We start from the raw sequence: 26077 nt of genomic DNA, 5'->3' as shown, positions 1-26077 counted from the left end.
CATATTCAGCATGGTTAGACAAAGTAAGTTGGTTTCATCGGGATAATAAATAGAAAAGAAGGTAGGGGGTTAAAAAAGTTTTGTGTGTTTTAAGATACGGATGGCCTGGGGAACGAAAATTCTGAGCCTTTATTTAATTAGTTAATTTTATAATTTCATTTATTTCAGTAATTTAACCAAAATGTAACATTTAATAAATTTTATCAGCTGCAGGGTGTGAGGATTTTGGTCAAACCATGCCTTAGACATACTTGAAGATAGGCTGAGTCTACATGTTGTTAAATGTATAATGTGTGTATGATTATTTAATTTGATGGTGTACGTCTATCTTTTTATTTCTTATTTTCCATCAAGGAGGTGGAGGCAGAAAACATGCAAGAGGACACAACTGGCACACACAGACTCATATGTGACTGTCACAATGCATGGAGGTGTCACAGGTTCCCCTCACCAAGGAACTCTTAGCATCTGTGGGTGCAGCACGGTCAAAATACAGACTCTTTCTGGATCAGGAACGAATCAGGAAAGAAAAGGAATCCCAGAGCCAGAAAAGAGAGCTGACTGAGCAGTCTTTAGAGGACCTTAAGAAAAGGAAGAAAAGCTTGGAAGACGTGTCCACTTGTCTTGCTAGAGTGGCAGATTCTCTTGCAGAAGAAGCTGAGGGCAAGGCTGGATCCAAGATGGCTCAGCTCCTTTCCAAGTCAAATGCTGAGATTGGTACTGAAAAGGAAGAACTCAGAGATATGTAGGGTGAGGTTGTATGTAGATATGCTAGTGTTGTGTTGGTAAGGTTGCTTGGGTTGAGAATGTTACTATTTTGATTATCTGTTTTAATATTGAATTAATGTAATCCTGTAACTAAATTAATCAAAATAAAATGTTTTAAGAGTTTCTGGGATCATTGGATTGTTTGTGGTAATATGTTGTGTTGGTCTTAAATTTCACTGAGAATGGTCTTAAAAGGTCTTAAAAAAGTCTTAAATTTAACTCACTGAAACCTGCAAGAACCCTGCTTAAGGAACTGACAGGGGGCGCTGTTGCTACAGGAGCTTTGCGTCAAAGGAGCCCAGTCGCTGCACGCCAGGAGCTTCCTGATGGAGGAAGCAGCCAACGAGCTCATCAACATGTTGCTGGATGCCGAGCAGAAGGAGAAGAGGGAGGAGGAGGTGGAGGCGATGGAGGGCGTGAGCGTGGCTGAGGGCCGGGCGGAGGAAGAGGCAAAGGAGCTGCTATCACATTTCAATCACCGCAACATAGACGTGCTGCTGCGCCTGACCCGCAACACACTGGAGGTCTTGCGCAGACGCATCCACGCCTTCCTGGGTCAGTGATGCCGCTTCCTGTCCAAGCTACTTGGGCAGGAATATGTCAGCTACCATGAAGTTTCTTTGTGTAAAAGTGCCATGGGGAAGGTTTTATGTTTACTGACTTGATTTAAAGATGGCAAGTGTCCCCAATGTTCTTAATTGGGTTTTATTTTGTGCAGAAATCAATATGCACAATATTGTTTATTATTTGTTAAAATACTTGGAAGGAAATATCATGGACTTTATTTTGTGCTAATTTCTATGCAAAGAATAGCGCAATACAAAAAAAACCAAAAACATATGTATTTGGTTGTTGATTGATGAACTCATCCCACAAACATAAATGAATTCTACAATTTACTGGAATATAATATATGCGCATAATTAATGTAGTAAAAAGGCACGTCACAGCCATGCAAATTAGACTGGGCTTGGAACTCTGTAGGCCGGGCACCTTCGGCTTGATGCCGTGGTGATACCATTCCAGTACTCCCAGTACTCCCAGTGCACTGACGTCCCTTTCTCACGGCGCTCGGCAGCGGAGGCCAATTCTCCCAGCAGGCAGAAGAGCAGCGGTCAGAAGCCCATCTTCCGAGCGGCAGCATGTCTGTCCATCCCCACCGTGGCTGTGGTCCCAGGGCTGGATGAGGTCCAGCAGGCCCTGAATAAAGGCGTGGACTACATCGTCAGCGTCAGTAAGGGCGTCGGGCAGTGGAGCAAAGAGAGGATCTCCATGGTAACGAATGTCCATCACCCGCTTTCATGGATAGAACGCAAATAGAAAGTATAGACAAAAAATATAGCTTCATCACAATGAATCCGCGGACCTTCAAGTTAGGAAGTCTAGATGGCCTACACTAATCTTGAGAAGTCCTCTTCAATCGTTGAAAAATAAATCAGTGTAATGCATTGAGATTACAATGTAATGTAATCCTGGGATTAGAATTTATAGAGGGTATCACGGGAAACGACCCGTCCGCCTCTGCCACACCTAAGGGGCAGGAGGGCGGGTCCTGGACGGGACCGGGGGTGGTAATGGACCTGAGGCGCTACGTCTGTCTCGTTTGTCTCATGTTGCCACAGAGGAAGATGAACGAGCGTCGGCTGGCGGCGCTGAGGCAGGACGGCGAGGCCACGCTCCGCAGTTTTGCTGGTATGGCGTCTTCTTATGTCCTGCAGCTGATCCACAGATAGGCCCGACGCGCTGTTCATAACAGCTGCTTACAGATCCACTGTAGCAAAACAGTCACAAACAGAACAAAGGTTGCAAAATATCTTCACACCCCCCCCCCCCCCCCCCCCCCCCCGCCCCTCCTAAAACAAATAACAGCAGTTCCCAGCACCCTGACATCTTATGTTAGGTCAGTAATGACCTTCCCATGATGTAGTCTTTCACTTCCTGTCTTATAAGACTGATCTGGGTACAGGTTACAGGAACCCATCAGAGTCACTAGATTTTTCACAGGCTGTAATTCAATCCCTGGCTCTGTGCTTGACTTCTCTCCCCTTAGCCAGATTAAGGTCTCTCCAAAGTATTGCGTTTTAGTCATGGAGCTGGGAATTATTTTCTACTCAAAAACCTCCCTCTCTTCATGGCTCACTGTTTTATTTATTTATTTATTTATTTTTGGTTCAGTTTAGCAGCCAATTACAAAAAGATACTCAAAGGGCGGTAACATGAAACGTCATAAAAATGAGAGGTGGTTGTTTTGATTTGCTAGATGGCAGCAGCTCTGAGATCTCAACTTCAGCAAACCAGGTCATTCCACTCCAGTCCAAGAACTACTACAAAAGTGTCTCGGAGAACAAGAAGATCGTCAAGCTGGTGTCCGTGCTCAGCACCTCCATAAACTCCACAAAGAAGGTATGCTGCTTTTAGATGAGTGTCTACAAAGACCAGTGTCCACACTGCAGAGATCAGTGTCCACACTGCAGAGATCAGTGTCCACACTGCAGAGATCAGTGTCCACACTGCAGAGATCAGTGTCCACACTGCAGAGATCAATGACCACACTGTAGAGATCAGTGTCCACACTGTAGAGATCAGTGTCCACACTGTAGAGATCAGTGTCCACACAGCAGAGATCAGTGTCCACACAGCAGAGATCAGTGTCCAAGCTTGGCAGTTCTGATCACACATTTTAACAGTTTTCGGTTTTTCACATTTACAATGTTGAACTATTTCGTTAATAAACTCAGCAATATTTCTAGCGATCATTGTCCCTGGAAGCCTGTAGAAGACAAAAAGAAAAGGTCTGAAAGAGTTGAACACTTTTAATTTCCCTGGAGGCATTTAGTTCACTGTGCTTTAATTAGTTTGGTTTCTGATTTCTGCTCTGCGTCTGTGCTAAAGAGCTGGACAGGAATAACTCTCGTCCCATCACAGGAGGTGATGAGCGCCCTGGACCGCTTCAGCCGATACCAGCACATCTGGAGGAAGGACCGGGACGGGCTGAGCCAAGGAAACCCTCTGCTGTCGGAGTTTGAGTCTCAGATCCTCTACTACAAGGACCTGGAGTGCCAGATCAATGCAGAGCCTGAGTTTATCACTGTGGGAGCCCTGGCACTCTATACTGGTAAGCGTTCCTGTCTGTCTGTCTGTCTGTCTGCCTGGCTGGCTGGCTGCATGGATGGATGGATAGATGTCTCGAGACATGACTCAGCCCTAATCCTGTCACAGTGAGCACTCCCTCACCTCCATTTCAAGTGCTGTGCCTGTTTTTAAAAGCCACAATAATGCAACTGGATGCAATGAAATCTTGAAACATAGGGCATCTCTCTGTTTGATGTAGACCAGGGGTCACCAACGTGGTGCCCGCGGGCACCATGTCGCCCGCGAGGACGTTATGAGTCGCCAGCTCACTATATTGCCATGCACCAAAGCGCTGCATCGTTTATGTTTTTGCTGCTATTAGCGATTGTCCGCGGTTGACATGCGCAATTGACATGCGCACATGAACCCCCCCCCCCCCCCCCCCCCCCTCAACAACTTTCGTTCGCCACCCCCCCACTCAGTGGAGGTTTAAACACTGTAAAATAGTCTCAGTGTGAAAGTGAATCTTGTCTCCTTTAATCAGCTGATCTGAAACTGGCCCTCACTGTTGAGACCAAGAGCTGGATGGTGAAAATCGGTCATCACTGCAGTAGAAAGTTCCGCACTGAGATGGAGCAGATCTTCACATTTGTGGACGAGACGAGCAAGAAGCTGAACCGGCAGATCAAGGACCTGGATGACATTCACATTGCCATGGCAGCACTCAAAGAGATTAGGGAACATCAGATCTCCATAGACTTCCAAGTGGGGCCCATTGAGGTAAACAAAACTGTGATAATCCCAGAAGTGGAAAGGTCATGTTTTTACTGATTTTGACCAACATTTTACTACATTTTCTTATCATTCATGGAAATATAAAAATATGCAAATTATATTTATAATATCTTTAGTGTGACGTGCAGGGCAAAGGACAAGGCGCAGAATTCTTGCGTCACTCACAGTCACGTTTATTGATAGACAATAGCGCAGTCAGCGCAGGAGAAACAACAAACAAACAGCAATGTGTAGACTCAAACAAAGACGAGCACGGGACACTGCACGAACGCACATTAAATAGACAAACCACATGGATCCTGCGTGATGACGAGACGACCCACAGTTGAGACGGATGAACACATTAAGACGAAACCGCACCCACGGAGATCCACAGACGCAGACGACTGGACATAGACAATGTAAACACACGCCCAAAAGGGAGGGGTCAGGGGCCGTAACGTGACATTTAGTGCATCACTTCATGGCTCTTCGACCCCTGTTTAGTTTCAGAATAACATTTATCTGGGACAGAACATGAAGATTTTTCTGGAGAAATAAGTCCAGTGCCCAGTGAAGATAGAGTTTGTAATACAAACTGTATTGAAGAACTTTTTAATTGCCTTCAGCTACTTCAGTAATAACTCAAAACATAGAAGATGTATAAGGTCTCCAAAATGATTTCAAAACTGAAGCTTTTCATGGGGTTTCTACAGCATACCAGCATGTTCTCACACCAGCATGTTCTTCTGCCGTTTTTGATGGCCTGGTTTGGTTGTTTGTCTCGGCAGGAGTCCTACGCCATGCTTCATAAGTTTGAACTCTTGGTGGCCAAGGAGGAGATGGAGAAAGTGGACACGCTGCGTTACGCGTGGGAGAAGCTTCTAGCGCGAAGTGCCGACGTGCAGAACGAGCTGATCTCCTTGCAGCCCGCCTTCAGGGGGGAGCTGATCGCAAACGTGCAGACCTTCGTCAACGACTGTGCGCAGTTCTACCAGGACTACGATAAGGTCAGCGTCCTGGAGGCCAGCACATAGACGGAGGCTCTCCACTTCCTGCTGTTCCTGTTTCTGCTATTTTAAGCCTCAAATATCAATTTACAATTTGCAGATGCTTCTATCCAGAGCAGCGTAACATATTTATCAGGGTGACAGTAAACGTGCTTTCTGGGAATTGATCTCATGACCTTAGTGTTGCTACCAGGAGAACTTGCAAAGTGAAAGTGTTGTGGTTGTCCATAGGACGGACCAATGGTGCTTGGCTTGGCGCCACAGGACGCAAGCGACAGACTCATCATGTTTCAGGTACGGTGCACTGACACAACTGGTCGACATGATCTCCATGACCAAAAAAGCTTAAGAACCTGCTTGAACTCAGTCTTTGTTTTAGTGTATTCACAGTATGAGACTGGTATGTGCTCTCATAACTCGTATGATGTTTAATGATCATGTTGATAATCGAGGTTATCAACCATGTCTTTGCTCCAGAACCGCTTTGACAACCTCTACCGTAAATACGTCACCTTCACCGGGGGAGAGGATCTCTTTGGTTTGCCAGTTACCCAGCATCCTCAGCTGCTGGAGATCAGGAAGCAGCTCTCTCTGCTCCAGAAGCTCTACAGACTCTACAACAATGTCATTGATACCATCAACAGCTATTATGACATAATTTGGGCTGACGTCAACATTGAAAGAGTCAACAAAGAACTCATGGACTTCCAAACCCGGTGAGTGTTGAAAAAGTATGAAATATGGAAGACTCTTTGTCTGAAAATAGTCTGAACTCCAGTTGAAGTAATCAGACAGCCTTCTCTTAATACATATTCAATCTTGGGTGCATGTCACAGACCAACAGTGAAAGTCAGATCTAGGAATGGCAGGAGTCACTTCATCAAAAAAGGATTTTGTATATCAAAACAGATTTTGTTGGTGTGGGTTTCATCCCGAATGAATAGAAGACGTGAACATATTAATGCCCATTTTATAACCTGCAGGGCACATTTGCATAAGATGGCAGAGTGAGTGTCACTTAGTCTAGAGTAGGGGTGGGCGATATGGGGGAAAAAAAGTATCACGATTTTTTTTCATAAAATCACGATTTCGATTTATCACAATCTTCCATCCAAAAAAAAAAAAACTTTGAGGCTACAAAGCTTTCTTTTTAAGCAGATTTAAATGAATGATATTGCAATTTTCCATGTGCAAACATTGTAAACAAAAAATGTAAACAACACAAGTGACACTGTTTGTCACGTAGGGCTACGCCCCCCTCTCCTAACTGTCACTACGGTTTCCCTGTTCCTCGTGTCTGTGTTGTTCCCTGCTCCTTGAGCCCGCCTTGTTGTCTGTTTCTATGGTTTCCCCACATCTGCCACGCCCATGTCGTTATTGTCTTCACCTGTTTCTAGTCTAGTTCAACATATTTATAGTCCCCGTGTCTCCCATGTCGGTATCGGTTATTTTGTGTTACTTACCTGTTTGTTCTCTTGCCTCGTTTCTGTTTTGTCTTCGTCGTAAGTACGTTCAGCCTAGTCTTTGTTTCCCCTGCCTTGTTTTGTTCTTTGTGCCACCATGCCCGTTTATATTTCATGTTCGGACTGCCTACCTGTTATGACCCCTGCCCGGTATTACGACTCTGCCTTTGGAATTCCATTCAATAAATCTCGCTCTCCTCAGCGTTTGTGTCCGCCTCCCTGCTCTGCCTCATGCAGTTCGTTACACTGTTAAAGTGCACTATTGCACTAAATATTTCCCAGCACTTTAAACTTAAAGTTAAATATTTATACATATAGTCGAAATGATTTGATATAATTCTCTTTTTTTATCACATTATTTAATGGTTGTTTAATTTCAAAACGCCCAATCTTAACGTCATCACGTTCTCTCATGTTTTGTCCTGGAATTACAAGAGGCTCGTATTTGTTAACGTAATACAAGATAACTGTTATCTGTAGTCAGATAGCTATTTGTTGTGAAACGAAGTAGTTACAATTTCAAGCATTTTCAAGTAGGCTACTTTAGCCTAAATTCCAGCACTTTTCAAACCTGAAACACAAAGCAACATTAAAATTCGTCAAGTAAAGGTTCATTCCACTGTTTTTGAGGGGTGTTTCTTTATACTACCACATATCGTTCGCATTAGATGTGCGGAGTTGCGTGCTACAGTCACTCGTGAAAGTATAAACCACAGAGGCCGCAGCTTGTGAGGTGGCTGCCCTGCTGCCCGCATTGTTTTACTTTTGGCATATTGATTGGGATGCCTACGTCTCAAGTGATTGAATAAATTTGTTGTACTGGCATCGGACGTTTTTACATGTTCTTTGCACACCTTTCTTTGCACATGGCTTTCAGCCATGGTTGTCCACTTTTAGTTTTTACAAACACAACATGGAGGCATGGAAGATGCACAGTTCGCTGTTATTGGTCAGTCCTACGCCCTACGTCGGCCGCATCGGCGGGAACCAGCATTTAAAAAGTAATTGCGCTGATTGGCAAAGGCGATCTATACGATTTTTCTAATTTGGTAGATCGCCTGTGATTCTCCACTCGTCATCGCCATTCACGATTTTATATCGTCATATCGTGCACCCCTAGTCTAGAGCATCTCTACACATGAAAAACACATCTAGTAGTGTTAGCACAGAACGCAGTTCCCATCTTAGTCTGTTCGCAGTTAGTCTGTGTTAGCACAGAACGCAGTTCCCATCGGCCCCACAGTTGTACACACAACCAAACCCCATCCATCTCCATCGACCCCACACAACCAAACCCCATTCATCTTCATCGACCCCACACAACCAAACCCCATCCATCTCCATCAACCCCACACACAACCAAATCCCATCCATCTCCATCGACCCCACACACAACCAAACCCCATCCATCTTCATCGACCCCACACAACCAAACCCCATCCATCTCCATCAACCCCACACACAACCAAATCCCATCCATCTCCATCGCCCCCACACAACCAAACCCCATCCATCTCCATCGCCCCCACACACAACCAAACCCCATCCATCTCCATCGACCCCATACACAACCAAACCCCATCCATCTCCAGCGCCCCCACACACAACCAAACCCCATCCATCTCCAGCGCCCCCACACACAACCAAACCCCATCCATCACTATCGCCCCCACACACAACCAAACCCCATTCATCTCCAGCGCCCCCACACACAACCAAACCCCATCCATCTCCAGCACCCCCACACACAACCAAACCCCATCCATCTCCAGCGCCCCCAAACACAACCAAACCCCATCCATCTCCAGCGCCCCCACACACAACCAAACCCCATCCATCTCCATCGACCCCACACACAATCAAACCCCATCCATCTCTATCGACCCCACACACAACCAAGTTACAAAAGTTAGTGAATGCATAAGATGCAGAGGTACTGAACATATAATTGCTCTAAGAGGTCAAATGTCTTTTTCTATCATACACATGTACAGTATTTACACCACAAAACCCTCACAGTGAATATGCATCAAGCACTTATCCTGGCACCTCTTCTTCTGATTCACTTTTAAATAACTTTAACTGAAAGTTATTTAGGGCAGTCATGGCCTGGCGGTTAGGGAACTGGACTTGTGACCGGAGGGTCGTGGGTTCAATTCCCAGACAGGCCATGACTGAGGTGCCCTTGAGCAAGGCACCTAACCCCAACTGCTCCCCGGGCGCCGGGCTAGGGCTGCCCACCGCTCTGGGCACGTGTGATCCACAGCCCCTAGTAATCACTAGTGTGTGTGTGTGTGTTCTGACTGCACAGATGGGTTAAAAGCGGAGGACACATTTCGATTGGGGTGTAAAAATCACAATTGACAAAATATGGCACATTTCATTTCATTTGAAAACCAGCTGTTTCCCTCCATCCTCTGTGCAGATGTCGCAAGCTGCCCCGTGCCCTGAAAGAGTGGCAGGCCTTTTTAGACCTGAAAAAAACCATAGATGAGTTCTGTGAATGCTGCCCCCTGCTGGAGCTGATGGCCAACCGCGCCATGATGACCCGCCACTGGAAGAGGATCACGGAGGTCACAGGTCACACCTTCGAGGTGGAGACGGACACCTTCAAGCTGCGCAACATCATGGAGGCTCCCCTCCTCAAGTACAAGGAGGAGATTGAAGTGGGTCTTAGGTCAAAGTTCATTGTGCAACCAATAGAATGAAGCAGTGCCATCATATCGTACCTGCCACAGATCCTGTCGTAATGCCAGATCAATGCATAGCCATTGTTGCCATTGTTTAAGGAGTCATATATCAACTGTGTGGAGAAGAATTTCAGTTTTAGTTTGGTCCTGAAGTGTGTAATCACTGGTGTATAAAAATATAAAAAGAAGGAAGTGATCATGACAGTCCCAGGGAAAATGGAGCATATAATGAATAAAGTGCACCAACACAAAACCTGTGAACTAATCCAAACTAAGGATAAAATAACCAGCAGTCAACTGGTACAAAGACAAGACATATATAGACCAGTGACGGTATATATAATGGACGGTACGTCACCGTTGACTCCCATTGTGAACTTTTGAAGCCACCAAGATGGCCGCACGGACACCGCCATCTTGGATGCGCTTGCGCAGTAGATGAAAATTGGAGCCAGAGCGTGCGCATTAGAACCGGTAGGCAGGACAGTATCTCCGCCAGAGATCGTATCTCCACCCCAACTCTGATCACATTCGTTAGGATACGCCCACCAGTATAGACACTTTTGTCAAAATAAACAAAGGTAAAAGGTTTTAATACTGCTGTCGATAGTTTTGCTGTAGAGCGCGTTCACGTTTGAGCGTCTGGTATTAGATGTCAACGCAGCTATTAACTGTCAATCACCTTATCGCCACACCCCTTTAAATAACGCTTAATAACTTCTATAAAATCTGTTTATCGTAGAGAAAAACACTGGGAGAGATACTAACGCAATGGGGTGTTATAGAATTGACAAAATATAATTGCTCAAAAAAACTTATTTTACGTGTAATAAAATTTCAAAAATTCTCTTCCGGTCCATTCACTTACATGGGAAAGGGCGGGGTTAAAATTTGTACTGTAGCCAGCCACTAGAGGGCAGCTGACTCACGGAGGCTTCACTTTTCACTCATGTCATCCAGTCCACTTATATATACAGTCTCTGATATAGACAGACAAACGACTCTCAGGTGTCAGGTTCCCTAATGGGCCCCACCCACCTGATGGACAAACACAATGTCACAACAGGACTACATGTAATACTGCCGCTGCTGATGGAGGTGGTTGGCAGGGGGACTGTTCTGTGACAGTAACCCATATCACAATATCACATAAACTGATGGTTGAAAACATATTCAGTAATAATAATAATAATAATCCAACACATAAGCACTTGCCAAAGGCAAGGTGATATGATTAATCATAGAATAACAAATCAAATCAGAGCAAATGCATTACAGGACGGAGGAGGTCTTCAGAGATTTGTATTAGGTGTGGTTTTAAATATAATTACAGTATCATGGCAGCGGATGGTTAGAGAGAAAGAGTTCTGCCCCCGTCCGTTGCAGTGGGTGGTGATGAGCTCAGAGCTTGCAGATCAGAGACATTATGCAGGTGTGCAAGGTTGCACTAAGTTAATTGGGGCCAAGTTATGGAAGGACTTGCAGCCCAGAAGGGCAATGTTGAACCCGATTCTGTACTTAACTGAGAGTGAAATAAACAGGATAAAAGTGATGGACTTCCATTTGTCCATATTTTGGAGGCTGGTCTTTGATACCACCATTCTAGGTTCTCATCTGTTGGGATTGAGTTATAGGAAATTAGCGGTTTTAGGAGATTAGCAGTCATCCAGTGTTTTCTTATCAAATGGGAAAGACATTCATGGTTGCCGAGTGCTTTAGCGCCAAATTAAATTTGGATTTTATCAGCATGTTGATGAAAGTGAAAGTCATGTTTCTGTATGATTTATCTGAGTAGTAGTTTTAAAAGTAAACACTACGGGCCCGGATATAGAACCTTGAGGAACTCGCTGCTCTCCTGGGAATGGGGTTCAAGGCTCAGGGCCATGAAAGCACAAAACCTCTCAGTAGCTTGCCAGCACTTACTGTAAAATGGTTCAAGAACTAAACAACTCTTGATCAATTTCATCTATTTCAAGTAGTTGGGGAGGTATTGACAATATTAAGGGTTATTGGTGTACTTTACCTATTGTATTAGCATGGCTGAGTGTAGTCCAGTCAGCAGTCCTTTTAGCATGTTGTGTTTGAATGAATATTCCATGTGGAATTCCACCCAACTCTGTAGGCATGCCAATAAAATATTGTGTCTTAGATCTTGTTAGCTATTAAATGTTCAGTTACCTAGCAGTGGTTATGCAATCCAGGGTCTGAAATGGACCTCAGATGTCTTGTCCATTCACATATGGGCAAGTTCTATGAAGCTCTGCCAAGTTTACATAGAATTTCTCTTTCAGCTTCTCCTCTTTTGGAGACGTCATGCTACTTATGTGTTGCAACAGGACATCTGCATCAGTGCTGTGAAGGAGCGGGACATCGAGCAGAAGCTGAAGCAGGTGATAGCTGAGTGGGACTACAGGACGTTCACCTTCGCCCAGTTCAAGACTCGTGGTGAACTGCTACTGCATGGGGACAGCACCTCTGAGATCATCAGCAACATGGAGGACAGCCTCATGGTCCTGGGCTCTCTCATGAGCAACAGGTAGAGTAGCAGTGGACACCAGTACCATCACCGGAGAGGTTTTCATTCTGCACGTTTCAGTTCCAGCCCTCTTCCTGGAGATCTTTCACTCTGCACTCCAACCCTACTACTGAAAATCTGCCACCTTGTGGAGTGTAGTTCCAGTAGATCTGCTGGGCTGCAGAGACTAATTCTGATATTTTTACTGAAGATCTGCATCCTGACTATATATTTATGTAGCTATTTAGAGTAGATATTTATGTGAAACAGATTTCATTGGATAGCTAAGGAATCCCCTACTCCATCCTCTAATACTGAAGAGCACGAAACATTACTGCACAAACTAGGGCTACATAAGATACTTTTAAACTATCATGACTTTGGTAACACCAAAGACAGCAATACAGTCACCAATACACCACTATATTGTCCCAGTATTTTTAAATATAAATTTCATGACACTGAATAACTTTCTCAACAAATACTGTTTTTTTAGGTATAACACTCCATTCAAGGCTCAGATCCAGAAGTGGGTCCAAAATTTGTCCATCACCACAGACATCATCGAGAACTGGATGACTGTGCAGAATCTCTGGATCTACCTGGAGGCTGTATTTGTAGGTGGAGACATAGCCAAACAGCTTGCTAAGGTACCAAGTTCTCCCACTTTTTCTAATATATTTCAACGCTTGCATATCAGGCAGGTTGAAAAAGCCAACAACTCTAATAATTCACTGAAAAATGTTGAACAACCTGAAGGTCATGTAATAGGTCAAAGGGAATCTTGGAATGGCACTTGGCCACCACCCAAAAACCATTCAAATACTTTTGTAAATCATTCTGGCTCATGGTTTAATCCGAGCTTGTTTTGCCCCTCCTGTGCTCCAGGAAGCTAAGCGCTTCTCAAACATCGATAAATCCTGGGTGAAGATCATGACTCGAGCTCATGAGATACCCAACGTAATCCAGTCCTGTGTGGGAGACGAGACCATGGGCCAGCTCCTACCTCATCTCCTTGAACAGCTGGAGATTTGCCAGAAGTCTCTCACGGGGTAGGTCTCTCACGGGCTAGGTCTCTCACGGGGTATGTCTCTCACGGGGTATGTCTCCCACCCTGCAGTCAGCCTTTTCCCATGGCTTTGCTCTGTGGACACTTTTGTAGAAGCTTAAATTCCATTATATATATACACTACTGTTCAAAAGTTTGGGGTCACCTAGACAATTTTGTGTTTTCCCTGAAATCTCATACTTTTATTTATCAAATGAGTTGCAAAATGAATAGAAATATAGTCCAGACATTGACAAGGTAGAAATAATGTTTTTTTTTTATTTGAAATAATTTTCTACTTTAAACTTTGCTTTCGTCAAAGAATGCTCCCATAGCAGCATTACAGCATTGCAGACCTTTGGCATTCTAGCTGTTAATTTGCTGAGGTAATCTGGAGAAACTTCACCCCATGCTTCCAGAAGCCGCTCCCACAAGTTTGATTGGGTTAATGGGCACTTTTTTCGTACCATAAGGTCAAGCTGTTCCCACAACAGCTCAATGGGGTTGAGATCTGGTGACTGCGCTGGCCACTCCATTACCGATAAAACACCAGCTGCCTGCTTCTTCTCTAAATAGTTTGTGCATAATTTGGAGGTGTGCTTTGGGTCATTGTCCTGTTGCAGGATGAAATTGGCTCCAATCAAGCGCTGTCCACAGGGTATGGCATGGTGTTGCAAAATGGAGTGATAGCCTTCCTTATTCAAAATCCCTTTTACCTTGTTCAAATCTCCCACTTTACCAGCACCAAAGCAACCCCAGACCATCACATTACCTCCACCATGTTTGACAGATGGTCAAACACTCTTCCAGCATCTTTTCAGTTGTTCTGCGTCTCACAAATGTTCGTCTGTGTGATCCAAACACCTCAAACTTTGATTCATCTGTCCATAACACTTTTTTCCAATCTTCCTCTGTCCAATGTCTGTGTTCTTTTGCCCATATTAATCTTTTTCTTTTATTAGCCAGATATGGCTTTTTCTTTGCCACTCTGCCCTGAAGGCCAGCATCCCGGAGTCGCCTCTTCACTGTAGACGTTGACACTGGCGTTTTGCGGGTACTATTTAATGAAGCTGCCAGTTGAGGACCTGTAAGGCGTCGATTTCTCAAACTGGAGACTCTAATGTACTTGTCTTCTTGCTCAGTTGTGCAGCGGGGCCTTCCACTTCTCCTTCTACTCTGGTTAGAGCCTGTCTGTGCTCTCCTCTGAAGGGAGTAGTACACACCATTGTAGGAAATCTTCAGTTTCTTGGCAATGTCTCGCGTGGAATAGACTTCATTTCTCAGAACAAGAATAGACTGTCGAGTTTCAATTGAAAGTTGTTTTTTTCTGGCCATTTTGTGAGTTTAATCGAACCAACAATTGTAATGCTCCAGATTCTCAACTAGCTCAAAGGAAGGTCAGTTTTATAGTTTCTCTAATCAGCAAAACTGTTTTCAGCTGTGCTAACCTACTTGCACAAGGGTTTTCAAGGGTTTTCTAAATATCCAATAGCCTCCTTACACAGTTAGCAAACACAATGTACCATTAGAACACTGGAGTGATGGTTGTTGAAAATGGGTCTCCATACATCTATGTAGATATTGCATTAAACACCAGATGTTTACAGCTAGAATAGTCATTTACCACATTCATAATGTATAGAGTGTATTTTTGATGCATTTAATGTTAGCTAAATTGAAAAAAAACTGCTTTTCTTTCAAAAATGAGAACATTTCTAAGTGACCCCAAACTTTTGAACGGTAGTGTATGTATAATTGAAATTGTTTTATTCCTAACAGTTTTCACATATGTTGGCTGTGATAACTAAGGTACCTGGAGAAGAAGCGGCTGCTCTTCCCACGTTTCTTCTTCGTGTCAGATTCAGCTATGCTGGAGATCCTAGGCCAGGCGTCGGACTCTCACACCATCCAGGCTCATCTGCTCACCGTCTTTGACAATCTCAAATCTGTTCACTTTCACGACAAGGTAATGCCATTATAAGTGTCATCATTCTTCCTTCGTCAACATATGCATTGTTTGTTGACCCAAATTTCATATGTTTCCAAACACACCAAATTATTGGAGTAACTCTGGGATGATTTGGCCACAGTTTTGCTACATTCTACAAAACCAGGCAGTGATATTTGAAATATTGAATAGTGCTGTATCCATCTGTCAAAGATATACGACCGGATCCTGTCCATGTCATCACGTGAGGGGGAAACTGTGGATCTGGACAGACCAGTCACAGCTGAGGGCAATGTGGAGGTCTGGCTGAATGCCCTCTTGAAGGAGTCCCAGAGGTCTTTGCACCTCATCATTCGTCAGGCATCTCTGGCCATTCAAGACTCCACCTTCCAGCTTATTGAATTCCTGGAGTCTTTTCCTGCTCAGGTACATCGGGACACACCCACCAACACACTGACATCATTAGAATAAACATCATTTCTGGCTCAAATTCCCAATCAGGATTTTTCAAGACAACTGCAAGTTGTGTGGGCAACTAAAATTAACACTGCCTTCACTAATTAAAGGAATGGTAAATGTAAATAGTGTATGTTTGGGTAAGTGACCTATCGTAGAATAATTGCAAACATTTAATGGTATCATTTATCAAACAATGAGCTTGTGGTGGCACTGCTAACTTTCATTGTAACAGTGTTTTTTCAACAAACTGTGCCTTTAAGTGTTGGAGTGACTAAAGATTCTCAACTTCAGTAACTCTGCAAAAAATACATTTTAAATAAGTGGAAGTGAAATGAGAGGAAGTAGAATACATCCATTCCCCACAGATGCACAAGCACTAGTCATTCATTTTCAAGTCATGTTAAACAGCTCATGTCCCTTCTGTGGCATAGGTGGGTCTGCTTGGCATCCAGATGATCTGGACGAGGGACTCTGAAGAGGCCTTAGTCAATGCTCGCTTTGACCGCAAGATCATGACCCAAACCAACCAGTCCTTCCTGGAGCTCCTCAATACCCTCATTGATATGACCACAAAGGACCTGAGCACGGTGCAACGGACCAAATACGAAACCCTCATCACCATTCATGTGCATCAGAGGGACATATTTGATGATTTGGTGAGTGGAAAAAGCAGAAACCACAGGCTTTTTTATGGGAACTCATCCAGATGTATGAAATTCAGCGCAGCAGGTTTTGAAGTACAGAATGTGTTGGGATTATTTATATACAGCATTAGATATGAATGACAAAGATTCTGGATTCTCTGTCAAGTTTGTCCTCACTCTGTTGCTCCCATAGCGGCTCTGCACACCACCGTTTCCATTGGCCAGCTGGAGTGTCTGTGTGAATAAGAAATGGCTTGAACAGTGGGCTCCCAGAAACTTCAAAACCTTTGCCAAAGAGACGTTTGTTTTTATAGCTGTAAAATAGCTAAAAAGCATTCTAGCTAGTGACTGCCAACTGAATTACCCCATGTCCTATTTAAAATATGACATGGCAGTGCTTCTCGAGGTTCTGAGCTATGTAAATTTCATCTTGCACAGACTCTGCCGCAGGAGTCAAAAGAGTCTCCTGATCATTTCATAATCGACTTCCAAATCTCACAAAGAAATTTGTTTTTTTCATTGTTGCATTTCACTATTCTGCTCTTACTCTGAGCACATGATTTTTTTCTGTGGGATTGTATATTATTATTGGATTTCTATAATACAAATATGTTTTTCCTGCTTGCATACTAACTGTGCACAGTTCATATAATTGGTGACTTTACCCAGAAGCACTAATTTGTGAAACAGAGTCAAAACCCCTGAGTATTGCTGTAACATTTAAAGTAAATGAAAGCACAGTGACATCGTAATTGGCTCCAGCTGTAACTGGGCAGCCACTGGTTTTCATGGTTGGTAACATTTCCAGCTCATTTCCACTAAAGTTCTGTTCAGCGTCTCATCCCTTTCGTCCCCGCCCAGTGTCGTTTGCACGTGAAAAGCCCCACGGACTTCGAATGGCTGAAGCAGTGCCGCTTCTACTTTAACGAGGACTCGGACAAGATGACCATCGACACCACGGACGTGGGGTTCGTGTATCAAAACGAGTTCCTGGGCTGCACCGATAGGCTGGTCGTGACGCCACTTACAGACAGGTGACCCTGGAACTAGCACCTGCTTCTCTTCACCATAATCCCAGACCTGCTTCTCTTCACCATAATCCCAGACCTGCTTCTCTTCACCATAATCCCAGACCTGCTTCAGTGACATTGTTTCCATAAACTTCACGCCGAATTCAAAGTCAGTTTACTTTGCCATGAATTAAAATCAGTTCTGCATATTTTTCCCCCAAGTATGTCAGGAGCATAATGGTAGGAGAGATTGCAGTATTGGCAGGCTACCAAAAACATGCACTCCGATGAGTAGATGACTCTGTTAACATGCACACTGCCTGCGTGATCGTAACTCCATAGACATGCTGTGGAGTCAGTAGTGTGGTTTTATTCCGGCTCAGGTGCTACATTACCCTGGCCCAGGCCCTGGGGATGAGCATGGGGGGGGCCCCAGCAGGACCTGAAGGAACAGGAAAGACGGAGACCATCAAAGACATGGGCCGCTGCCTGGGGAAGTACGTGGTGGTCTTCAACTGCTCGGACCAGATGGATTTCCGAGGCCTGGGAAGAATATTCAAAGGTAAGAAATGCTAAATGGTTATCAAGTAAATTCTACTTCCATGTCTTCACTTCAGTTTTTTACTCATATAACCAACTGTCCTGCTTGACTTTCATCATCATGCCTATCTGCAAGGACTGGAAGCAACCGTAACTCTGCAGCACTAACATAGGCTAGTGGTGGCTGTTCTCTGTGGCGGCTGTTCAGTGTGGTGGGTGTCCTCTGTGGCGGCTGTTCTCTGTAGCAGGTGTTCTGTGTGGCGGGTGTTCTCTGTAGCAGGTGTCCTCTGTGGCGGGTGTGCTCTGTGGTGGTTATGCTCTGTGGCGGGTGTTCTAAGTGGTGGGTGTTTTCAGTGGTGACGGCGAATTTTTTATTGTGTTTCGTCGCAGGTCTTGCTCAGTCGGGCTCCTGGGGCTGCTTTGACGAGTTCAACCGCATCGACCTCCCCGTGCTCTCCGTGGCCGCACAGCAGATCGCCACCGTGCTGACCTGCAAGAAGGAACGACGCAAAGCCTTCGTCTTCACCGACGGAGAGGCGGTGGAGATGAACCCAGAGTTTGGCATCTTCCTCACCATGGTGAGACCCTGCACCGCCAAACCACCCCCAACCCCCTGTGCCTGATCCAGACGCAATTGCCATGATGCTTGCTCTGTGTAGGCTAATTTTATGTACGCTCTGTCTTTTAGGACCCTCTCAACCCTATTTCATTATTTATAAATTAGTGTTTTTACTCCCTGTAAGTTGTGTGAGGCAGAGAGATTGTCACCCCATGGAAAACACAGGTGGTGAGAATTGCATCATGGGAGGGGGGTCAGGGGTAAAATTTATTCCACCTGTGTATTCTGAGAGGCTTGTTATTCATGGTGTAATTTAGCCCTCAACCCTCAAGAACAAAAGAAATGTGTGACAAACAGGAAGAGGTTAGATGGAACTGTACTGGACCTAATGTCTACACACACACACACACACACACACACACACACACACACATATCAGCTCTACCTTAGCTGTTCCCAGGACTGCACTTGTTTGGACACAGCTTTTTGCTATATATCCCACTTAGTTCTTGGGTCTTCTAGCCTGTACTTGCCAGAGATTGTTCCGTATATTATGTGCATTATTATGTATATTGTGCTCAGTTTTTCTGGATTCCTGTGCTACTCACGATTTTTTACTACCTGTAGCCTTCCCAGCATGTGGTTTGGTTGGTCTGTGTAGAACCCTGGGTACGCAGGCCGTCAGGAGCTCCCAGAGAACCTCAAGATCAACTTCCGCTCCGTGGCCATGATGGTTCCCGACCGACAGATCATCATCCGTGTCAAGCTGGCCAGCTGTGGCTTCATCGATAACATCGAACTCGCCAGAAAGTTCTTCACCCTGTACAAGCTGTGTGAGGAGCAGCTCTCCAAGCAGGTCAGGCCATCTACGTTACCACGTCCACGTTACCACGTCCACGTTACCACGTCCATGTTAACATGTCTGTTACCACGTCCACGTTACCAAGTCTGTTACCACGTCCACGTTACCACGTCCACGTTACCACGCCTACTTTACCACGTCCACGTTAGCACGTCCACGTTAGCATGTGTACTTTACCACATCCACGTTACCACGTCCACGTTAGCACGTATACTTTACCACGTCCACGTTACCACGTCTACGTTACAACGTCTACGTTACAACGTCTACGTTACCACGTCTACGTTACCACGTGTACTTTACCACGTGTACTTTACCACGTTACCATGTGTACTTTACCACGTCCTCGTTACCACGTCCACATTACCACGTCTACATTACCACGTCTACGTTACCACGTCCATTGCCACCATCTGAAATCGTTTGATTTTTAAGATGCAGCTCTTTTCTAGAACAGCTGTTCACTTTTACAAGAGGCACTAAGCTGGTGTGATTTACCTGATTTGTAAGCTTAAGCAGGTGCAGTACACCTGCAGGCATAATACATTCACTGCAGGTGCAGGATGTTTACCCCGTTGTTCCGATGCTCTGTAATGTGCTTTTGCTTGGTTTGTCTTCACAGTGGAGTTATTGTGCTGTGTGCTGTCTGGGTTCCCTCAGGTCCACTATGACTTTGGCCTCAGGAACATCCTGTCTGTCCTGAGGACGCTTGGCGCTGCCAAACGAGCCAATCCCAGCGATACGGAGTCGACCATCGTCACGAGGGTACTGCGGGACATGAACCTGTCCAAACTCGTAAGCATCCCGCTGTCTCCCGGGGTTTGGGGCATTTTAACCGCAGAACGGAGGCGAGCCGAAATACTTCAGGGTCAACAAACAGACGCCGCAACGCTAGCTGTCCCCTTCTGGGATCTGTCCCCCCTTCCTCGGGCTGATTTATAGCTTTATTACGGATTACGTGAGGAAGCTTTCCCTTCAAAGCATTCGAACTGTACTCTGACTGCGCTCCCAGGTGGCGTGATTTCCTCCGTGGTGGCGTGATTTCCTCCGTGGTGGCGTGATCTTCTCCGAGGCGGTGTGATCTCCTCCGTGGTGGCGTGATCTCCTCCGTGGTGGCGTGATCTCCTCCTAGGGGGCGTGATCTCCTCCGTGGTGGCGTGATCTCCTCCTAGGGGGTGTGATCTCCTCCGAGGCGGCATGATCTCCTCCTAAGGGGTGTGATCTCCGAGGTGGCATGATCTCCTCCGAGGTGGCGTGATCTCCTCCTAGGGGGCGTGATCTCCTCCGAGGCAGCGCCTCATTTGCCTGCCTCTGGGTCATCCATCACCCTGCCAGCGTATTGGCTCTCATCGCGACGTTTGATCCATGTCGTTCTCTTTGTCTCTCTCCTGCAAGATTGATGAAGACGAGCCGCTCTTCCTCAGCTTGATCGAAGACCTCTTCCCTGTAATCCAGCTGGACAAGGCCGGATACCCCCAGCTGGAGGCGGCCATAGACGCTCAGGTACAGACTGTGAAATGTCGCTATGGGAACAATCTTGTCATGCCATAGTCTAATAAAGAATAAATAAATGTGCCATTGGGTTTCATGATCTGAGATCCAGTAGAAACTGAATATCTGTTTTAGTTTTACCCTGTTTCAGGTTTCATTTTTTCATTTTAAGTTACAGTTTGTGTTTATGTACTTCTGTGTGATGTATGAATAGAATTCAGCTGCTATTGGATCAGGGTTTGTGATTTAGGTACTTGGAGATGAGAAAGTCAAAGCATTATCATAAGGTATAAATCCAGAAAAAACTGAAACTATACCAGCATACCAGAGATGAACTTCTGGTGGTTTTCTGAGGCACCATGGGAGTTGGAGTTTGATGGTAGGGATCATGTTGCATGTGCATTTGTGTGTGTGTATGTGTGTGTATGTGTGTGTATGTGTGTGTGTGTGTGTGTGTGTGTGTGTGTGTGTGTGTGTGTGTGTGTGTGTGTGTGTGTGTGTGTGTGTGTGTGTGTGTGTGTGTGTCCAGGTCACAGAAGCTGGTCTGATTAACCATCCTCCTTGGAGGCTGAAAGTGATCCAACTCTTTGAGACCCAGAAAGTGCGGCACGGAATTATGGCACTAGGACCCAGTGGAGCAGGGAAGACCACGTGCATCCACACGCTAATGAAAGCCATGACTGGTAGGAAACGTCGTTATCCTCATCATCGCTCATTAACGTGCAAATCAATTACAGTTTGATCATCTGTGTATCCTATACTGTTAGGATGACGCACAGATAATGACCAATCTTTGTGTGTGTGTGTGTGTGTGTGTGTGTGTGTGTGTGTGTGCGCAGACTGTGGGCAACCTCACCGGGAGATGCGAATGAACCCCAAGTCCATTACAGCACCCCAGATGTTCGGGAGGCTTGATGTAGCAACCAATGACTGGACTGATGGCATTTTCTCCACTCTCTGGAGAAAGACCCTGAGGGCTAAAAAAGGTGTGTGTGTGTGTGTGTGTATGTGTGTGTGTGTGTGTGTGAGTGTGTGTGCGTGTCTCTGCAAGAGTGTGTGTGTTTGAGTTTGCAGAGAGGCACAGATAATCACTTTTTCACCTTTCAGTCATATTCTGCCTAAATATGATTTTTCACAGACCATATAGAATAGCCAGAGGCCAGTAAAAGCTTTACAAACGGTGTCATTAAATCTTTACGTCCAGTCTCAAAGCGATGAAGGGTTGAACTAAAATGTAAACCTGCTTCCACAGCCAGAGTGCAGTGTGTCCCAGTGACCCGGCCTATGTGGTTAGATTACCAGTTGGTTTAGCTCAGGGAAGACTGCTAGTGATCTTCAAAGCTCTTCAGAAATGCCTTCTAAAAGCATGGTTCTAAAAACATCTGGAGCTCCAGTCGGAACTGCTCTTCTCCGAAGGAGCCACGGTTGTCCAGATGCATCTGGCGCTGTTCCCCAGAGACCGCTGCTCTCAACACGGCCACTTCCCGTCTCCTCGCACCCGACCCCTTCATCACAACAGAACCTGCGGCCCAGCGGGGAGTTTGGGAAGAGGGTGTTGCAAGATGTGAAGAAGCAGCATGTGGCATGAAGTATCCGTAGACTAAACGCCCTCCGTCTAAATATACACTGTGCTGGTGGCTGTTACGCCAAGCTTTGGTGTTAATGATGCTGCTAAATGCACTTTGCAGGGTTCATACGGTCATGAAAAACCTGGAAAAGTTATGGAATTTGAAAATAGCAATTTCCAGGCCTGGATAAGTTTTGGAAAAATAAAAAATACTCAAATGTTTTGGAAAAGTCATGGAAATTTGCTTGACACAATAAATGTATGTTGTTCTGATAACCGGAAGAAAAAATTATTAAATATAATATAGCCATTTTTTTCATTGTGCGGACCGCTAACGTAACTTCACACGTTAGTTCACTGCGTTAGCGTCGGACTCCAAGCGGAGCTGTAGATTGTACTTTGATGTAAATCAGCGTAATGCTGGTAAATGCCGATTAAACAATGACTGCTTCAGTTGGACAAATACAAGCTATGGCTTGTGAAAGACAAGGACACGGGGCGTGCAAAATGTGCACGGTTAACGATGGGGTTAGAGACTGAAAAGTCCGTCGTAAAGCAGTTTTCGTCGTTAAGCGCGACCCTAGATTTAGATACGTTTTGATCGTAAACACAGTATAGAAAAAAAACTTACGATGTCCTCGTGCGTACAACGCGAGAAAGAGCGATCGTGTTGCCGAGATGGGCTGCAGTGGAGCCTGTGCTGCCTCAGCTTATCGTACACAACACTCCACAACACTCCACTGTGCTGCCACTGCTCCTCCGTGCACGCGCGAAATTAAAAAAAAAGTAGGTCGTAACTCCGGTTTATATTGATATTGAAAATACGGTAAATGTTTATTTTTTCAATTAAACCACGTGGCTTGTCATTAATTTATGATATACTGTGGAATTTTGGCCTGGATTTTTTCTTATTTTTCATGTCTACACATATGTTTAGAGAATGTATAGTCATTAAAATTTGCCTCAAAGTCATGGAAAAGTCATGGAAAAGTCATGGAAATTAATTGTCAAAAAAGTGTATGAACCCTGACCCTGACCCATCAGTGGGAATCATAAATGCTACTGTCCCTGAGCCTGCATTCTCCTCCAGGTCCTTCATGTCATGGTCTCATAATAGAAATAATAACCAAAACAGAGATGTTTTGATTTGTTTTGCATCCCCTTCTTTGTTCTTGCTTTTCTATGTTGTCTCTCTCTGTCTCTTCCTGTTTTTCTGTTCCTTTCTTTCTGTTCCCTTTCTCTCTGTGCCTCTCTCCTTCTCTCCCTCTCTATCTCTCCCTCTCCCTCTCTCCTTTTATCTCCCTCTCTCTCCCTCTTTCCTTCTTTCTCTCTCCCTCTGTATCTCTCTCCCTCTCTCATTTTCTCTCCCTCTCTATCTCTTTCCCTCTCTCTCCCTCTCTATCTCTCTCCCTCACTCCTTCTCTCTCCCTCTCTCCTTCTTTCTTTCTCCCTGTCTATATCTCTCCCTCTCTCCTTCTCTCTCTCTCTCTCTCTCTCTGTCATCCTCTTACATATTTTTTGTACCCAATGTTTAATTCCTCTAAAACATCCTGAATGCTTTTTTTATATATATATCCTTCCGGTGATTCGCCTGCTTGGCCCTTCCCAGGAGAACACATCTGGATTGTGCTGGATGGCCCGGTGGACACCATATGGATCGAGAACCTCAACTCAGTGCTGGATGACAACCGCACGTTGACACTCGCCAATGGTGACCGTATACCCATGGGCCCTAACTGCAAGGTCGTCTTCGAGCCGCACAACATCGACAACGCCTCGCCCGCCACCGTGTCCCGCAACGGGATGGTCTACATGAGCTCCTCGGTACTGAGCTGGAGCCCAATTCTGGAGGTGAGAGAGAATGGAATAAAAACGTCTGGTACTGTAAAAATCCCAGATAAGATAAGCCCTGATACAGGAACATACAAAGCAAAAAATTTCAACTAATATTGAATTAGATTTACATTCATTATACATAGTAATGTATTATAATGTAATTATAATGCATTTTGCTATGAGTGTGCAGATGGAAGATTTTGCATATTCAGATTCACACACCATACCAAAGTGTGTTCTTTAATGTAGCTCCCGGATACTTAACAAACTTAATAGGACTCCACTTAGGACCCAGGAGAAGGATACGCAGACGGACAGGTCTGTTGTCATGCTGCAGAATTTATAGCCTCCCATTGCTGTGACGACCCTCAAGCTCTGAATGAGCGCACATGATGAATTGTATCTGAAGGCCTACCCTCCTCTTAGTTGAGTCGGACCAGTAGACTAGTGGTAGGAGACTAATGTGTGTGTGTGTTAGACAGACTTTGAGATGTGCAAGACTATGTGGAAAAGAAACTGATGAATTGCCAGAATGTAAGAGTGTGAATGTGCTCCTATGTTCTGAGGTTTGGATTGGAGGAGAGATGGAGAGGGGGTGTAAATGCTGGCTAGAGAATGGATAAAGGATGGACATGATAGATGGAGAGATGGAGGATGGATGGGAAGTAGGGGTGCACGATATGGACTAGAATTGCGATGTGCGATAACGTTGTTGGATATCCCGATATCGATGTGAACCACGATAAATTAAGATTAAAATACAGAAATGTAGTGTCTCTCTGAACAGCAGCACGTTAATTTGTTTTGTTTTTTACTGTGTAATGAATCCAGAATAATTCCAAATATTTTGCAGGTTTATTCAACAATAGATTCAATCTAGGTTTATACTTTCACGAGTGAGCGACTCCGCACACCTCGTTAACCTCCGCGAACGGCGGAAGCGTTTAATCTTGCCGTGTCACATTCTTTGCAGTGTTGTCCGAAACGATATGTAGGCCTAGTAGTATAAAAAAAACACCCCTCAAATACAGGGGAATGAACTTTTACCTGACCAATTTTAATGTTGCTTTGTGTTTCAGGTTTGAAAAGTGCTGGAATTTAGGCTAAAGTATTTGAAAAGGCTTGAAATTGTAACTACTTCGTTTCACAACAAATAACTGTCTGACTGAACAATTCTCTTGTATTACGTTAACAAATACGAGCCTCTTGTAATTCCAGGACGAAACATGAGAGAACGTGAAGACGTTAAGATTGGGCGTTTTGAAAATAAATATCCATTAAATAATGTGATAAAAAGCGAATTATTTCGAATCATTTAGAGTATATGTATAAATATTTAATTCAATAACGTGCTGGGAATTATTGAAATGGACCTTGAAAGTGACATACAAGTGCTTGAATTCCACCTTGTACCCTGCAAACATGACTGTTCTCATTGCGCCGAGACGCGCCGCGCGCGAACTTTAAATAAATAATAACATTAAATAATGTGATAAAAAAGCGAATTATTTCGAATCATTTAGAGTATATGTATAAATATTTAATTCAATAACGTGCTGGGAATTATTGAAATGGACCTTGAAAGTGACGTACAAGTGCTTGAATTCCACCTTGTATAGGTGTATGAACCCTGCAAACATGACTGTTCTCATTGCGCCGAGACGCGGCGCGCGCGAACTTACAAAATTCGAGAGGTGCACGACCTCGTGAATCGACAGCGCGCGAGGCAATTGCACACGGGCGAAGCCACCGCGATTACGTTATTTTCGCCTCCCGGACCCTCGCGCCGCATCAAGTGTAAACCAGGCTTAAACCAAATCG

The 26077-nt window shown here is 44.8% G+C and overlaps 1 protein-coding gene and 1 long non-coding RNA gene across 2 annotated transcripts in view; both read left to right on the top strand.

Moving 5' to 3' along the window:
* The window catches only part of LOC143516674 (uncharacterized), a 2781-nt gene extending 1883 nt beyond the window's left edge, over positions 1 to 898 (top strand). Inside the window, exon 2 of the long non-coding RNA XR_013131751.1 lies at positions 355 to 898. This is a non-coding gene — a long non-coding RNA (uncharacterized LOC143516674). The remainder of the gene's footprint in view (positions 1 to 354) is intronic.
* The window catches only part of LOC143516673 (dynein axonemal heavy chain 5-like), a 97820-nt gene that overhangs the window by 12686 nt on the left and 59057 nt on the right, over positions 1 to 26077 (top strand). The window contains exons 15-39 of the mRNA XM_077008422.1: positions 1047 to 1323; positions 1847 to 2043; positions 2391 to 2460; positions 3029 to 3171; positions 3694 to 3883; positions 4385 to 4620; positions 5406 to 5624; positions 5856 to 5918; positions 6102 to 6340; positions 9513 to 9753; positions 12114 to 12313; positions 12789 to 12942; positions 13181 to 13344; positions 15150 to 15306; positions 15502 to 15714; positions 16179 to 16403; positions 17253 to 17425; positions 17785 to 17963; positions 18332 to 18519; positions 19162 to 19356; positions 20023 to 20157; positions 20758 to 20865; positions 21383 to 21536; positions 21693 to 21839; positions 24030 to 24271. Coding sequence (XP_076864537.1) covers positions 1047 to 1323; positions 1847 to 2043; positions 2391 to 2460; positions 3029 to 3171; positions 3694 to 3883; positions 4385 to 4620; positions 5406 to 5624; positions 5856 to 5918; positions 6102 to 6340; positions 9513 to 9753; positions 12114 to 12313; positions 12789 to 12942; positions 13181 to 13344; positions 15150 to 15306; positions 15502 to 15714; positions 16179 to 16403; positions 17253 to 17425; positions 17785 to 17963; positions 18332 to 18519; positions 19162 to 19356; positions 20023 to 20157; positions 20758 to 20865; positions 21383 to 21536; positions 21693 to 21839; positions 24030 to 24271 — 4509 coding nt within the window. The remainder of the gene's footprint in view (positions 1 to 1046; positions 1324 to 1846; positions 2044 to 2390; positions 2461 to 3028; positions 3172 to 3693; positions 3884 to 4384; positions 4621 to 5405; positions 5625 to 5855; positions 5919 to 6101; positions 6341 to 9512; positions 9754 to 12113; positions 12314 to 12788; positions 12943 to 13180; positions 13345 to 15149; positions 15307 to 15501; positions 15715 to 16178; positions 16404 to 17252; positions 17426 to 17784; positions 17964 to 18331; positions 18520 to 19161; positions 19357 to 20022; positions 20158 to 20757; positions 20866 to 21382; positions 21537 to 21692; positions 21840 to 24029; positions 24272 to 26077) is intronic.

The sequence above is a fragment of the Brachyhypopomus gauderio genome, chromosome 6 (assembly GCF_052324685.1).
Source record: "Brachyhypopomus gauderio isolate BG-103 chromosome 6, BGAUD_0.2, whole genome shotgun sequence".
NCBI lineage: Eukaryota > Metazoa > Chordata > Actinopteri > Gymnotiformes > Hypopomidae > Brachyhypopomus > Brachyhypopomus gauderio.
The sequence above is the reverse complement of the archived record's forward strand: the minus strand, read 5'-3'. Positions and strand labels throughout refer to the sequence as shown.